General features: G+C 68.9%; 3 protein-coding genes across 3 annotated transcripts; all 3 read right to left on the reverse strand.

The window, feature by feature from the left end:
* Window positions 1-64: 64 nt before the first annotated feature.
* On the reverse strand, window positions 65-7597 carry DDX39B (DExD-box helicase 39B). Its single transcript, XM_069774110.1, has 11 exons — window positions 7445-7597; window positions 6691-6910; window positions 6467-6594; window positions 6286-6378; window positions 5606-5789; window positions 5095-5213; window positions 2183-2314; window positions 1633-1742; window positions 1412-1556; window positions 773-920; window positions 65-389 (listed from the first exon to the last, which is right to left on the reverse strand). Exons 2-11 carry the CDS (start codon window positions 6899-6901, stop codon window positions 373-375), a joined length of 1287 nt encoding a protein of 428 aa, XP_069630211.1. The 5' UTR covers window positions 6902-6910; window positions 7445-7597; the 3' UTR covers window positions 65-372.
* Window positions 7598-7910: 313 nt separating this feature from the next.
* On the reverse strand, window positions 7911-11311 carry NEU1 (neuraminidase 1). Its single transcript, XM_069774120.1, has 6 exons — window positions 11093-11311; window positions 10213-10405; window positions 9464-9723; window positions 9135-9317; window positions 8425-8644; window positions 7911-8181 (listed from the first exon to the last, which is right to left on the reverse strand). The coding sequence occupies exons 1-6, from the start codon at window positions 11168-11170 to the stop codon at window positions 7961-7963; spliced, it is 1155 nt and encodes a 384-aa protein (XP_069630221.1). The 5' UTR covers window positions 11171-11311; the 3' UTR covers window positions 7911-7960.
* A 30-nt stretch (window positions 11312-11341) lies between these two features.
* STK19 (serine/threonine kinase 19) lies at window positions 11342-13407 on the reverse strand. The gene is made up of 7 exons (XM_069774158.1): window positions 13148-13407; window positions 12899-13044; window positions 12719-12814; window positions 12508-12644; window positions 12185-12282; window positions 11844-11991; window positions 11342-11604 (listed from the first exon to the last, which is right to left on the reverse strand). Exons 1-7 carry the CDS (start codon window positions 13242-13244, stop codon window positions 11559-11561), a joined length of 768 nt encoding a protein of 255 aa, XP_069630259.1. The 5' UTR covers window positions 13245-13407; the 3' UTR covers window positions 11342-11558.
* Between the last annotated feature and the right edge of the window lie 136 nt (window positions 13408-13543).

The raw sequence follows: 13543 nt of genomic DNA on the forward strand, positions 1-13543 counted from the left end.
AGGCTAACCCAGCCCCGCCCTCACGCCCCGCCCCCCCAGGCCCCGCCCCCAGTCAGTCCCGAGGTCACGGCCGGGTCAGGCAACTTTATTACCAAAAAAACCAGAAATTGTACAGCCGGGGGGGGCGGGGGGATCCCGGGGGGGGCAGAGGGGCCCCGGGGGGGTTCAGGGGGGCCCCCGGGGCCCTGCCCCCCCCGGGCTGGCGGTGTGAGGGGTGTTTTTTCCTTTTCTTTTTTTTGTCTTTTCAGGCTTTTTTTCTATAAAACCCCCGGCCGGGGGGGGGGCGGCCCCTCCCCCGCAGCCGGGCTGGCGTGGGGGGGCGGTGGGGGTCGGCTCCAGCGGCGGCGGGTCCTGGTGGGGCCGTGGGGGCCTTTATCGGGTCTGCTCGACTGTGGGAGGGGGAGAGAGGGGTCAGGTGGGGGGTGGGTCCAGCTTCCCCAGCCCCCTCCCCCTTTTTCCCCAGGATCCCTCCAGCCCCCCACTCCCCACAGCTGCCCTGCAGCTCCCCCCCTGCCCCACCCAGACCCCCCCAAGACCCCCCCAGAACCCTCACTCCCCATAGGACCACATGGATCATATGGGGCAGCTCGCTGCCCCAAACCATCCCCCCCCGCCCAAAACCCCCTGAGACCCGCCCCATGTCCCCAAAACTCTTCCAGACCCCCCTCCCCAGCCCCACACCCCCTCTAGGAGAGGCAGACTGTGCACGGGCCAGCTCGCTGCCGCTCACCCCAAACCCCGTCCTCCCTGGCCCCCCCGGCCCCCCCCTCACTGTAGGAGGAGATGTCGATCTCGTCTGGCAGCTCGCTGATGTTGACCTCGAAGCGATCCTGGACGTCGTTGAGGATCTTGGCGTCGTTCTCGTCCGACACGAAGGTGATGGCCAGCCCCTTGGTGCCGAAACGCCCCGCCCGCGCCACCTGGGGGGGGACACGGGGGGGGGTCAGGGTGCGGAGACACCCCCGGGACAACCCTGCACCCCCCCTGCCCCCCTGGGACCCCCATAGCACCCCTGGGGTGCACAGAACCCCAAAAAGCCCCTGAGGATACGGAGCCCCCCCAGTCCTTATAACCCCTCCAAGATCTGGACATGTCCCCCCCATGCCCCACAGAGCCCCCCCAAACACCCCCAAGCCCCCCCCATCCTCACACCCCCCAAAACCTCCCCACCTACCCCACAGCATCCTCCCAAAAGCCCCCACCAGGATCCAAAGCCTCCCCACATCTCCATACCCCCCCGAAAACCCAGAGCCCCCCCCCCAGCCCCGTATCACCCCCCAGTGCCACCGCAGACCCCCGTACACCCCACAACCCCCTTTTCCCTCACCTGCAGCCCCCCTACACCCTCCCAGCTCACAGGCAGGGACCCCCCCTCACAGGCAGCCCCCCCCAGCACAGAGAGCCCCCCCACCCGGTGCAGGTAGGTGTCGGAGTCCTCGGGCATGTCGTAGTTGAAGGCGATGTTGACCCGCTCGATGTCCATCCCGCGCCCAAAGAGGTTGGTGGCCACCAAGATGCGGCGTTGGAAATCCTTGAACTGCTGGTACCGTGACAGCCTGGGGAAGGGGGGGGCGGGAAGTTAAGGGGGTGTCAGGGGGGTCAGGGCCCCCCCGGCTCCCCCCAGGGCCATACCGTTCCTCCTGGGGCATGCCGCGGTGGATGGCGATGGCCGGGAAGTTCTGCTCCACCAGCAGCTGGGCCAGGGCAATGCAGCGCTGCACCGACTTGACGAAGATCACCACCTTGGGGGGGGGGGCACAGATTAGGGGGGGGTGAGAGTGGGTGGCCCCCCCCCCACGATACTGGGGTCCTGCCCTACAGACCCCCTCCCCTGCCAAGAGCCCTCCCAGACACTGGGTTCCCCCCCCAAACACTGAGTACCTGCCCTAGAGCCCCCAAACCTCTCCTGGATGCCTTAAGTCACCTCTGAGACCCCCCCCACGTACTGGCATCCTATCCCAGACCCCCCCAAAATCTCTCTTGGATTCACCTCCAGGGCCCCCGGACTTCGGGGTCCCCCCAGACCTTGGGGTCCTCTCCTGGACCCCCCCTTAAACCCCCAAGCCCTCCCCAGACACCAAGATCCCCCTCCTCCACCCTGACTCCGAGAGCTCCTGGCGCCCCCCAGATTTTGGGGTCTTGTTGTCTGTGTGTGTCCCCCCCGATTTCGGGGTCCCCCCACCTGGTTGAACTCAAGGACGTCCAGCAGGTCGAAGAGCTTGCGGTTCTTCTCGTTGTCCTTCAGCTTGACGTAGTACTGCTGCAGCCCGTGCAGCGTCAGCTTCGTCTCGTCGTCCACGAAGATCTCCATCGGCTGGGGGGGGGACAGCGCTCAGCCCCCGCCCCGGCGCCCCCCCGGCGGCCCCCCCCCACTGCACCCCAACACGGCCTCGATGGCCCCCCTACAGCCCCATGGGCGCCCCAGGGCTCCCTGCACCCCAACACGGCCCCCAGGACCCCAACAGGGACCCACGGGACCCCCTACGTGGCTCCCTGGACCCCAATACAGCCCCTGGGACCCCAACAGGGCCCCAGGGGACCCCCATAGTCCCCTGCACCCCGATACAGCCCCAGGACCCCACTACGGCCCCACGGGACCCCTACAGTCTCCTGCAGCCCAATACAGCTCCCAGGGACCCCAACAGGGCCCCAGGGGACCCCAGCATGGCTCCCTGCACCCCAATACAACTCCCAAGAACCCCAATATGGCTTCCTATACCCCAGTACGGCCCCAGGGACTCCTATGGTCCCCTGCACCCCAGTGCGGTCCCACAGGACCCCTATGCTCCCCTGTACCCCAATATGGCCCCAGGGACCCAATACGGCCCCAGGGACCCCAATACGGCTCCCTGGGCACTCTAATGACCCCAGCAGAGCCTCCAGGGACACCAGCAGAGCCTCCAGGGACCCCAGTACGGCCTCATAGGCTCCCAGCACCCCAAAATGGCCCCAGGGTTCCCAATATGGCTTCCTATACCCCAATACAGCCCCTGGGACCCCAATATGCCCCCCAGGACCCCTATAGTCCCCTGCACCCCAATACGGCCCCAGGACCCCAATAGGGCCCCATGGGACCCCAGTATGACTCCCTACACCCCAATACAACTCCCAAGGACCCCTACATGGTCTCCTGTACCCCAATACAGCCCCAGGGACCCCAATAGGGCCCCATGGGACCCCATGCTCCCCTGTACCCCAATATGGCCCCAGAGACCCCAATACGTCCCCTTTGGACCCCTATCCTTCCCTGTACCCCAATACAGCTTCCAAGGACCCCAATACGGCTTCCTGTACCCCAATACAGCTCCCAAAGACCCCAATACGGCCCCAGGGACCATAATACAACTCCCACAAATCCCAATACAGCCTCATGGGGCTCCTATGGCTCCCTGCACCCCAATACAGCTCCTAAGGACCCCAATATGGTGCCCTGGGCACTCTAAGGACCCCAGCAGAGCCTCCAGGAACCCCAGTACTGCACCGTAGGCTCCCAAAGACCCCAATATGGTCCCTGGACCACAATATAGTTTCAGGGGCCCATATATAGCTCCATAGGGTCCCTGCACCCCAATACGACTCCCGAGGACCTCAACAGGGACCCACAGTACCTCTATAGTGCCCTGCACCCCAATACAGTTCCTGAGGACCCCAATATGGCCCCACAGGACCCCTACAGTCCCCTACACCCCGATATGGCCCCTGGGACCCCATTACGGCCCCGTGGGACCCCTATGGCTCCCTGCACCCCACTACAGCCCCATGACCCCCCCCATGGTTCCAGGAACCCCGAGACAGTCCCAAGGACGCCAGTACAACCCTAAGGGGATGTTACGTCCCCGAGGACCCCAACATGATCCCACAGCACCCCAACATGGCCCCACGGGTTTCCTCCATCCCAATGAAGTCCGCATGGACCCCAATACCATCCCAAAGGTCCCCTATAATCCCCTGCACCCCAGTATGGCCCCAAGGTCACCAACACATCTGCCTGGGACCCCCACAGGAGCCCTGCCCCCCAAAACAGCCCTATGGACCCCAGTAAGATCCCAAAGATCCCAATACATTCCCACGGACACTCTACAGATCCCTGGCGCTCTCTGCACCCCAATATAGCCCCTGGGGACCCTGATATGGTCCCATGGGTGCCCTGCACCCCAAAACAGCCCCAGATATACCCTATGGATCCCTGCATCCGCACACTGCCCCATAAGTTCCCTACAATCTAACACATCCCTATAGATATCCTACACCACCATATAGATCCCTGTACCCCAACACAACCCTGCAAATACTCTATAGCGCTCTATAGCCCCCTACACGGCCCCAAACATCCCAATACAATCCCACAAGGTTCCTACTGTATATCACAAACCTACTGCTAAGCTACAGCACGCTATAGCACTCTGCATCGTCATGCAGCCCTATAAAGATATACATCACTGCCCCCAAGTCAGCTTCATCTTTTCCCCGTACCATAACGTACCCCACAGTCGCCCTGTAGCGCCCTACAGCCCCCTGAACCCCAATACGGCATCGGGATCCCGACAAGGCCCCACAGGCCCCTTGCACCCCACAGATCCCCCATGGCCCCGCAGGAGGGGCCCTGCCCCCCCAGCACAGCCCCGGGGGTGTCCCCCCACCTGCCCCGTTACCCCCCCCACCCCCCGCCCCCCTGAATCCTGCTCTCCGCCGGCTCCAGGAAAAGGATAAGCGGGTCCGGGCGCCTGGAGGAGTCCGGGCCGGGCCGAGCCGCGCCGAGGCCGCGCCGCGCCGTGCCGAGGCCGTCCGGGTCCCGCCGTCTCCTCGCCGCCGTCTGCCGGAGCGCCGGGGGGGGCCGGGGGGGCCGAGAGCCGCAGGCACTTACTCGCTCGAGTGCGTGTGGGGGGGCTCTTCGCCGTCCGCCGGGCGGTTTTTGGGGGGCGGGCGGGACGGAGCGAGGAAGAGGAGGAGGAGGAGGAGGAGGAGGAGGAAGAAGAAGGGGGGCGGCTGGAGGGGGGAGACCCGAGAGATCTTCCGCAGGGGGGGCGGGGGCCGGGGGCAGCCCCCCGCGCCGGGGCGGGCGCCGGGGGCAAAGAAGGTAGAAGGGGTAATTACGTCTTGCATGAATTTGCGGCAGACGGGGCGGATTTCCTTGCTGAGGGTGGCGCTGAACATCATGACCTGCTTTTCGTGCGGGGTCATGCGGAAGATCTCCTGGACGTCCCGACGCATGTCTGAGGTCGGGGACAGACGAGGGGGTTAGGAGGGGCCAGGGTGGGTTACGGGGAGGGGGGGGGGCTGGAGGTGGGGGCGGCCAGGCTGAGCAGCACCCAGCTTTAGGGGGAAAGGGCCTGGACACGAGCGTCCTCTGTGGGGTCACACCTGGACCTTGGGTTGTCGTCCCCCCCCCCCTTCTGACACTGGCCTCCCCCTCCTAAAATTCTCGGGTGTCCCCCCCACCAAGAACACCTGAATCCCCCATGAGGCTGTGCCAGACCCCTGGGTCCTCCTGCAAACCATCGGATCTCCCCCAAATCTCCTCCTGGATGTCTGGATCTCTCCAGATCTCCTCCTGGATGCCTGGGTCCCCCCCGAACCTCACCCGGGACCCCCTCCCTGGACTCACCGAGCTGCTCGAGCATCTTGTCGCACTCGTCCAGGATGAAGTGCTTGATGTGCTTCAGGTTGAGGCTCTTGTTGCGGGCCAGAGCCAGGATACGGCCCGGAGTCCCCACGACGATGTGGGGGCAGTTCTTCTTCAGCACCTCCTCATCCTTCTTGATCGACAGCCCCCCGAAGAACACCGCCACCTGTGGGGGGGGGGGGTGTGCTCAGACCCCCCCCAACCTTCTTCTACTGCTATACCCCACTTTTGCCAAGATTCTGGGGTCCCCTCGGCCGTTTAAGGCTCTTCCACTAAAACTGACACCCCCCAAACACCTCTGGGCTGGCCCATCTCCCCAAAAGTCCTTTTCCTACCCCATTTCCCACTCCCTGAACCCCCCTTTGCGCCCTGATGCCCCCCAACCTCAGCTCCCCCCTTTGCCAGGACCTCCCCCTCCCTTGCTGGGATTTTGGGGTGCCCCAAAACTCTTTAAGATGATTTAAGGTCCCTCTCCCAAAACTGATACCCCCAAAACCCCCTAGGGAGGTCCCCAGTGCCTGCAGCGTCTCCTTATCTTACATCCCCCACTTCCAGCTTCCCCGTGTCCCTTCCCCACACCATTTCCCACTCTCTGAGCGCCCCTTTACGCCCACCCCCTCTCCGAGGGACCGCCCACCCTCCAACCCCCCCAACCCCCTCACCTTAACGCTGGGCATGTACTTGGAAAACCTCTCATACTCCTTGCTGATCTGGAAAGCCAGCTCCCGCGTGTGACACATCACCAGCACTGACACCTGAGCAAACGACACCAGCAAAAGGCGGGCTCAGCGCTGTGTGAGCCCCCCAAACGCCACGTCAAAGCCCCGGGGGGGGGCCCCTCACCTGCCCCGTGACAGGCTCCAGCTGCTGCAGCGTGGCCAGGACAAAAACAGCCGTCTTGCCCATGCCGGATTTAGCCTGGCAGAGCACGTCCATGCCCAGGATGGCCTGCGGGATGCACTCGTGCTGCACTGTGGGGGAGCGGAGGAGGGAGGGGGGCTGTCAGCGCCGCTGGGGAGAGACCCCAAAACACCCCCCCGCCCCCGGCGCCCTCCCCATCCGGTCACCTTCGGAGGGGTGCTCAAAGCCGCAATCGACAATGGCACGAAGCAGCTCAGGTTTGAGGAGGAAATCGCGGAAGCCAGAGCTGTGGATGGAGACGTAGGAGCCCTTCACGTCCTTCTTGGGCGGCGCCTCGGCCCCGTCGGCCCCCGCCGCGTTCTCCACCTCGTCGTCCTCATAATCCAGCAGCTCGTTGTCCACGTCGTTCTCCGCCATCCTGACGGGCTGTGGGGGGGACGTTCAGAGCGGGGGTCTCCCCTCCCCCCACACGGACCACCCCCCCCCCTCACCCCACAGCGGGACCCCAGTGTCAGCGCACCCCACAGAGCCGGCCCCCCCCCGGGACCCCCTCGCCCCACCGAGACACTCCGGTGGACCGGCCCCCCCCGCCAAGACCCGCCCCCCCGGGCCCCTCCCCCGCCGGCCCCAGCCAATCCTCTTCCTTCCCGCCAAGGAACCGGCCGCTCGGGCCCGGCCCGCCCCCCCCCGGCCGCGGGGTCCGTGTTTCCCCCTCAGCGCCCCCCCACACACACACCCCGGGCCTCCCCCAGGCCCCGCCGCCGCCATCTTGGCGCCCACAATGGCGGCAGGCCGGGAGCGCCCCCCTCCCAGAGCGGCGGCTCCGGGCGCCGAGGGCGGCGGCGGGCGCGGACGGGCCTGGCCGCGGGGTATCGGCGGCCGCGGGGCCCCGATGGGCGGTGGGAGCGGCGATGCGCGACCGATGCCGGGGCCGGGCTGGGCCGCGCCGCCATCACTTACCGCCGAGCGCTGCGACCGCCGCGGGAGGGAGTGGGCGGGGCTGCGCAGGCGTCACTTCCGGGACCGCCTCGCCCGCGATGCCGCTCAGGTCCCCCTACCCCGGGGCTGCCCCTCACAATCGCCTGAGTCCGCCCGGCTCCATCCGCGCCCCCGCCACCTCCCCGCGCCTCTCTCCCCCCCCCCGGCCCCGCCGCCCCCCGCCCTCCCCCACTGCCGCGGCCCCGACCGGGGCCCGCCACCGCCTCCCCGCGGGGAACGATCTCCGCGCAGGCGCCGCTGCGGGCAGCTCCGCGCCGGGGTCCTCGGAGGAGGACGGTCGCCGCCGTTGCTAAGGCGACGGCGACGGCGCCGGGCGGAGAGCCCCGCCCCGAACCCGCGGGCCCGCCCCCACCGCGTCGCTATGGCGACAGCTCCCGCCACCGCCTGGCCACGCCCCCCCTCCCCCCAGTGATGACGCAAGCCGGGCTGAGCGAACCCCTTTATTGAGACACCCCTCCACGGGGGGGCGTGGCCAAGTCAGACATCGCCCGCGATGCTGATGGTGGCCAATGACACGGTCTCTGTGGAGAGGCTCCGCCCCTTCTCGTAGATGAGGTAGAGCAGGGGGGCGTCGCCCTGATCGCCGGGGGGCGGGGCCGCCATCGAGGAGTACCCGCTGGGCCCCGCCCACACCTGCAGGCCCCGCCCCCACCACGTGGTGCCGTTAGTGAAGCTCCAGCGCAGGGTCAGGTTCACCCCTGCGAGAGGGGCGGGGTCGGTGGGGGCGCGCCCTCGCAAGCCACACTCACCATCCCAGACCACGCCCACCGAGCCAGAGCCACCCCCTGCTGTCAAGTCACGCCGGCTACTCCCGCTGCCTCAGGCCACGCCCACCATCCCAGACCACGCCCCCCGCCCCAAGCCCCGCCCCAAGCCCCTTCTTTCCCCCCCAAGCCCAGCACCCCCGGCCCCCCCCGACCCCCAAATCCCCCCCCGCTCACGCTGGCTCTCGTGGGCAGGGTTGCTGAAGAACACGAGGCCGCTGGTGACGAGGACGCCGGCCGCCACCGCGGGGTCAACCAGGGCAGGGTCGAAGGTGACAGCGTCGGGGGGGAGGGTCTCGCCCCCGTCCCAGCTCCGTGCCACCATCCGGCACCGGCACCGGTAGAAGTTTTGGTTCCGGATGTTGATGGCGATGGAGCCGTCGGGCAGCTCGTAGGGCTATGGGCAGTTGCATGACTGAGTGACCCCCGCCCCGGACCCCCACATGTCGTCGTCCCCTGACCCCTGGGACCCCCCACACCCCTGGGTCCCCCCTGCCCAGATGTCCGGGTCCCCCCTGACACCTGGTACCCCCACACACACACCCCTGGGTCCCCCCGGGACACCTGGATCGCTCCCCCCACGGCTGCCTGGGTGTCCTCCCCAGACCCCTGGGTCTCCAGAGAGACCCCCATTGCCCTGCCCCCCCCAGATACTGGGGTCCCCCCCCATTCTCAGATGCCTGGGTCCCTTCGGGGGGGCTTCTAGACGTCTGGGTCCCCAGGGAGACCCCACACACACACTGCCCTGGACTTCCCCCAAGCACCACTGTCCCCCCTTCACTCCCACATACCAGGGTGCCCCCCCATCCCCAGTCGCCTGGGTCTCCAGGGAGACACCCCCAGTGCCACAGACGCCCCCTGCCCTGGACGCCCGAGTTTCTCCCCACCTGGCACTCGTCGGGGGTGAAGTCGCGGGGGTGGCGGGGGGCTCCAAAGGGGATGGCGGGCAGAGCCCCCCCCCGCCGCCAGTGCCGCCCCCCGTCGTCACTCAGCAGCAGCAAGACCCCGTCCCGCTCCAGCGTCCCATGGCCGCAGAACACCAGGCGCCCCCGCCCCGGCGCTCGCTGCTTCTGGGGAGGGGAACGACACACACACACACCTAGGACCGCCCTGGACCCCCAGGTCCCCACAGATCCACGCCCACCCCCCCCAATTCCCAGATGCTTGGGTCCCCCCCACCCTTCTCTGAACGCCTGGCCGCCCCCCCCCCCCGTACCTGGATGCCATAGCCAGGCCCGGGGGCGAAGACCTCGTTACCGACGACCCCCGAGAGGTTTTGGGGGGGCCCCCAGGAGCGGCCGCCGTTGTGGCTGCGCAGGAGGTGGGTGCTGGGGGGGCCGCAGGCTTGGGGGGGGTGGGCGCAGCGGGCAAAGAGCAGCAGCACCTCCCCCCCCGCCACCGCCAGCGCTCCCAGGCTCAGCCCATCCCCCGCCGAGCCATCATCCGCTGCCACCCGCGTCGGGCCCCACGTCGCGCCTTGGGGGGGGGGGGGCACGCGGTCAGACACCCCCCCAGACCCCCCTGACCCACCCCCAGCCCCCTACAGGGCCCCCACCCCCCAAGATCCCCCCCGAGAGCCCCAAGGCACCACCCAGAACCCCCAAACTCTCAGGACCCCCCCCATTTCCAACAGGGGCCCCCCAGGAGCCCCCATGGACCACCACAACCTCCCCCACAGACCCCCCCGCCCCCTCCCAGGAGCTCTCAAACCCCCCCAAACCCCCCTCCAAGACCTTTCTGAACCCCCCAAGAACCTCTCATACCCCCAAGGGTTCCCCCCGACCTCGCCAAGACACCCCAAGTATCTTTCTGCCCCCCTGAACCTCTCAGACCCCTTAGTGCCCCCCCAATCCTCCTAGATCCCCCCAAAACACCCAAAAGATTTCTCCGACCCCCCCAGAACCACTCAGCCCCCCCAGGATCCCCCAAACACCTCCCAGACCCCCCTCCAGGAACCCCCCCCACCTCCGTCGGGAGAGTGGCGGCAGGCGATGACCTTGGCCCCCACGTCGGCGGCCGAGCGCTTGCGCCCCTCGGCGCAGGCCAGCAGGGCCCCCCCGGGGGTGACGACCACCAGCGGCACCCGGAAGGTGTGGACCCCCCCGCGCCCCTCCCCGCTCACCCACAGCAGCTGCTCCCGCACCACCCGCGGGCGCACCTGGGGGGGGACAGGGGGGAGTCAGAGTGAGGAGGGGGCCGTTAATGGGGAGTAAAAGGGGACTAAGGGGCACTGGGGGGCCCTGGAGGGGGTAGGGGGAGCTTTGGGCACCACTGGGGGGGCTATAGGGGGCATTGGGGGTCTGGTGGGGGCATTGGGGTGCTCAAGGGGGGGGGCCAAGGGGCTTTGGAAGTGTTGTTGGGGCATTAATGGGGAGTGAGAGGGGGACTAAAGGGCACTGGGGGGCCCTGGGGGGGTAGAGAAGGGCTTTGCGGTCATTGGGGGGGCTACAGGGGGGCACCGGGGGTCTGGTGGCGGCATTGAGGGGCTCCAGGGGCTTGGGGGGGGTCGGGGGGCATCAATGGGGTGTGTTGGAGGCACTAGAGTATATTGGGGGGCACTGTAGCGGCTACGGGGGGGCTCTGGGGGAACGTGGGGGCCATCGAGGGGGCCGGGCGGGTGAAAGAGAGACAAATGGGGAGGCAGGGAGCTTGGGGGGGCATCGGTGGGGGGCAAAAGGGGGTGGTGGGGGCAACGGGGGACCCGGGGGTGGCTTTGGGGGGATCAGGGGGCCCTGGGGGGGGATTGGGGGGGGTCCCCGGGACGTGGGGGGTTGGGTGCGGGAGGGTCCTGCCGTAGCCAGCCCGCCCCCCCCCTCCCCCGAAGCCCCCCCCGCCCCCCCGGTACCGTCTCGGGGGTCGCGGCCCAGCGGGCGGCGGCACCGATCGCCAGGAGCAGCCCCGGGAGGAGCCGGCCCGGACCCATCGCGGCCCCTTTAAGGCGCCGCCGTCACGTGCCACCGCCCGCCGCGCTGAGGGGGCGGGGCCAAGCCTTAAAGCGGCAACGCCCGGAGGGAGGAGAGCGGAGGGCCCGACCAGCGAAAACCAGCGAATTTTATGGTGGGGAGAGGGGAAAAAAAAAAACCAAACAACACTTTTAATGCACTTTTTCGCTCCCACCACCCAGCCCAGGCCACCCCGGAACCCCAACCCGCAGGGGGGCGGGGCCACCCTCGAAGGGGGCGGGGCTAAGACGGCTCTCAGCCACACCCCTTTTGGAAGGGTGGGGTCCGCCTTAACCCCGCACCCTCACGGAGGACGTGGCCACACCCCCTTGGTCCACAAGGCCCCGTTGCATGCTGGGAAGCGTCCGGTCAGGGCTCGGCCAATCGCAGCATCGGCCCCGAAGTGGTGGGGACGCTGTGGGGGAGGGGAGGGGTCAGCGCCTGGCCCGGGGTCATACAGGCGTCAGGGGGTCACAGAAGGGGCATACAGGGATCACCTGGGGTCACACGGGTGGGGGCAAACATGGGTCAAGGCTCACCCAGTGTTGGGGGGGGGCACCCAGGGGTCAGGTATCACCTCGGGGGCATGCAGAGGGTCCCCAGGGGTCACACAGGGGTCACACAGGGGTCACCCCGGGGGTCGGGGGGGGGTACCTGCGCAGCAGCTGGGCCCCCAGCAGGTCGTGCAGGAGGTACCCGACCCCCAGGCGGGCGCCTGGGGGGGCCCTTCGCTGCCGCAGCTCCCATAGAAGCACCTCCCGGTGCCGTGACCGGCGGACCGCGCCCAGCAGCGCCTGGCGCCCTGCGGGGTCAGAAGTCAGGGGTCACCAAGGGTTTGAGGGGGACCCCCCACTCTGCGAGCCGGGGACTCCTGTGGGGGGGTCCCAAAGGGCAGGGGAGCCCATGGAGGGGGAGGGAGCAGGGCACGACCCACAGATTTGGGGGGCCCTGGGGGTTTCGGGGCCCCGAGGGGGGGGTCGGGGGTCCCCACGCACCACGGACGAAGGCCCGGACAAAGCGCCCGACCCCTGGCACTGCCAGCCACCAGCTTCCGGCGTCGCGCACAGTCAGCACCCCTGCGGCCACCAGTTGCCTGGGGGGGGACACGGGGGAGATGTTGGGGGGGGGGGCAGGACTCATGGCGGGGGTGGCAGGACCCACCCTGGGGGTCCCAGCCTGGCCCCACACCACCCCCGGGGGACCCCAACCCCCCGGGGGTCCCAAACCCACCTCAGGGTCCTCTGCAGCCACCCCAGCCCCACCATGGGGGGCCCCGCCCCACCAGACCACCACCCCCGGCCTCATGTCCCCCCCGTACGTGACGTCTCTGTCCTCGAAGCCCAGCGCCCGCATGCGGCTCTGCTCATAGCTGAGCTCGGGGCAGGCAGCCACGGCCGAATCCAGGAACCGCTGTACCAGCCCCGCCTGGGGGGTCCCCGCCACCGCCGCCAGCACCTGGGGGGGGTGTGCAAGGTAGGGTCGGGGGGGCCGCAAACCCCCCCCCAGCGCCCAGCCCCCCCCCCCCAGACCTTCTCTTTGTAGGGCTCCATGAAGACGACCCCCAGCGTGTCGGCACCCAGGCCCAGGTGGAGCAGCCGGATCCGTCCCTCGTCCCTCAGGTGGTTCTGGGGGGGTCGGAAGAGGAGGTCGGGGGGGGTTCGGCTGCCCTGGGCGGGGGTGGGATCCCCCCGTACCGGGTCGGGTCTCACCAGGTGCCGGTCCACGGCGGTGCGGTCGCTCACCAGGCTGTAGAGCTGATGGCGCAGGACCAGGGGGGGCAGCGCGTCCCCAAAGAGCCCCCGCGGGAAAAGCGCGGCCACGTCCCGCAGCGCCGCTTCCACCGACCCCGGGCTGCCTGCGGGGGGGGGGGGGGGGGGGCCTGTGGTACCCGAGTAGGGCCCCCCCAGGTCCGTGTGCGTGTCCCGCCCGTCTCCGTCCCCCGTCCCCCCCCCCGGTACCGTCGGGCCGCGGCTCCTCCGGCGGCGGCGGCGGCGGCTCCAGGCGGCGCCTCTTGGCCTCGAGGGTGTCACAGAGGAGGCGGCGGCGGCGGCCCATGGGGCTGGGGGGAGCGGGTGGGGCCGAGCGCCCCACAGCGCTGCCCCACACCGGCCCCGGCCCGGCGGGCCCCCGCTGATGACGTCACACCGCCCCTACCCCCGGCGAGCGGCGCCGCTACCTACTCTCCCTCCCTCCGGCGCGCCCTGATGACGCGCGAGCGTCACCGGCGGAGGGCGGGGCGACGCCGGGCCGGGGGCGTGACTGGAGGCTACGGGGCGGGGCTTCCCGAAAGGGGCCGGCGCGCGCGGGCGACCCGGGACGGAGCCAAGCGGGAGGGGGAAACGGGCTGAACCATG

This window comes from Haliaeetus albicilla, chromosome 29 (genome assembly GCF_947461875.1).
Source record: "Haliaeetus albicilla chromosome 29, bHalAlb1.1, whole genome shotgun sequence".
In the NCBI taxonomy this organism is placed as follows: domain Eukaryota; kingdom Metazoa; phylum Chordata; class Aves; order Accipitriformes; family Accipitridae; genus Haliaeetus; species Haliaeetus albicilla.

Excerpts from the sequence above, each read along its gene's own strand:
- DDX39B (XM_069774110.1), bottom strand. The coding sequence starts at position 6,901 with ATGGCGGAGAACGACGTGGACAACGAGCTGCTGGATTATGAGGACGAC. Across the intron at positions 6,379-6,466 it reads TGGAGCCTGTCACGGGGCAG|GTGTCAGTGCTGGTGATGTG; the intron begins GTGAGGGGCCCC and ends TCGTTTGCTCAG. Across the intron at positions 5,214-5,605 it reads CAAGATGCTCGAGCAGCTCG|ACATGCGTCGGGACGTCCAG; the intron begins GTGAGTCCAGGG and ends CCCCGACCTCAG.
- NEU1 (XM_069774120.1), bottom strand. The coding sequence starts at position 11,170 with ATGGGTCCGGGCCGGCTCCTCCCGGGGCTGCTCCTGGCGATCGGTGCC. Across the intron at positions 9,318-9,463 it reads GGCCTGGCTATGGCATCCAG|AAGCAGCGAGCGCCGGGGCG; the intron begins GTACGGGGGGGG and ends TCCCCTCCCCAG. Across the intron at positions 8,182-8,424 it reads CCCTGCCCACGAGAGCCAGC|GGGTGAACCTGACCCTGCGC; the intron begins GTGAGCGGGGGG and ends CCCCTCTCGCAG.
- STK19 (XM_069774158.1), bottom strand. The coding sequence starts at position 13,244 with ATGGGCCGCCGCCGCCGCCTCCTCTGTGACACCCTCGAGGCCAAGAGG. Across the intron at positions 11,992-12,184 it reads TGTCCGGGCCTTCGTCCGTG|GGCGCCAGGCGCTGCTGGGC; the intron begins GTGCGTGGGGAC and ends CTGACCCCGCAG. Across the intron at positions 11,605-11,843 it reads GGGGCCCAGCTGCTGCGCAG|CGTCCCCACCACTTCGGGGC; the intron begins GTACCCCCCCCC and ends CCTCCCCCACAG.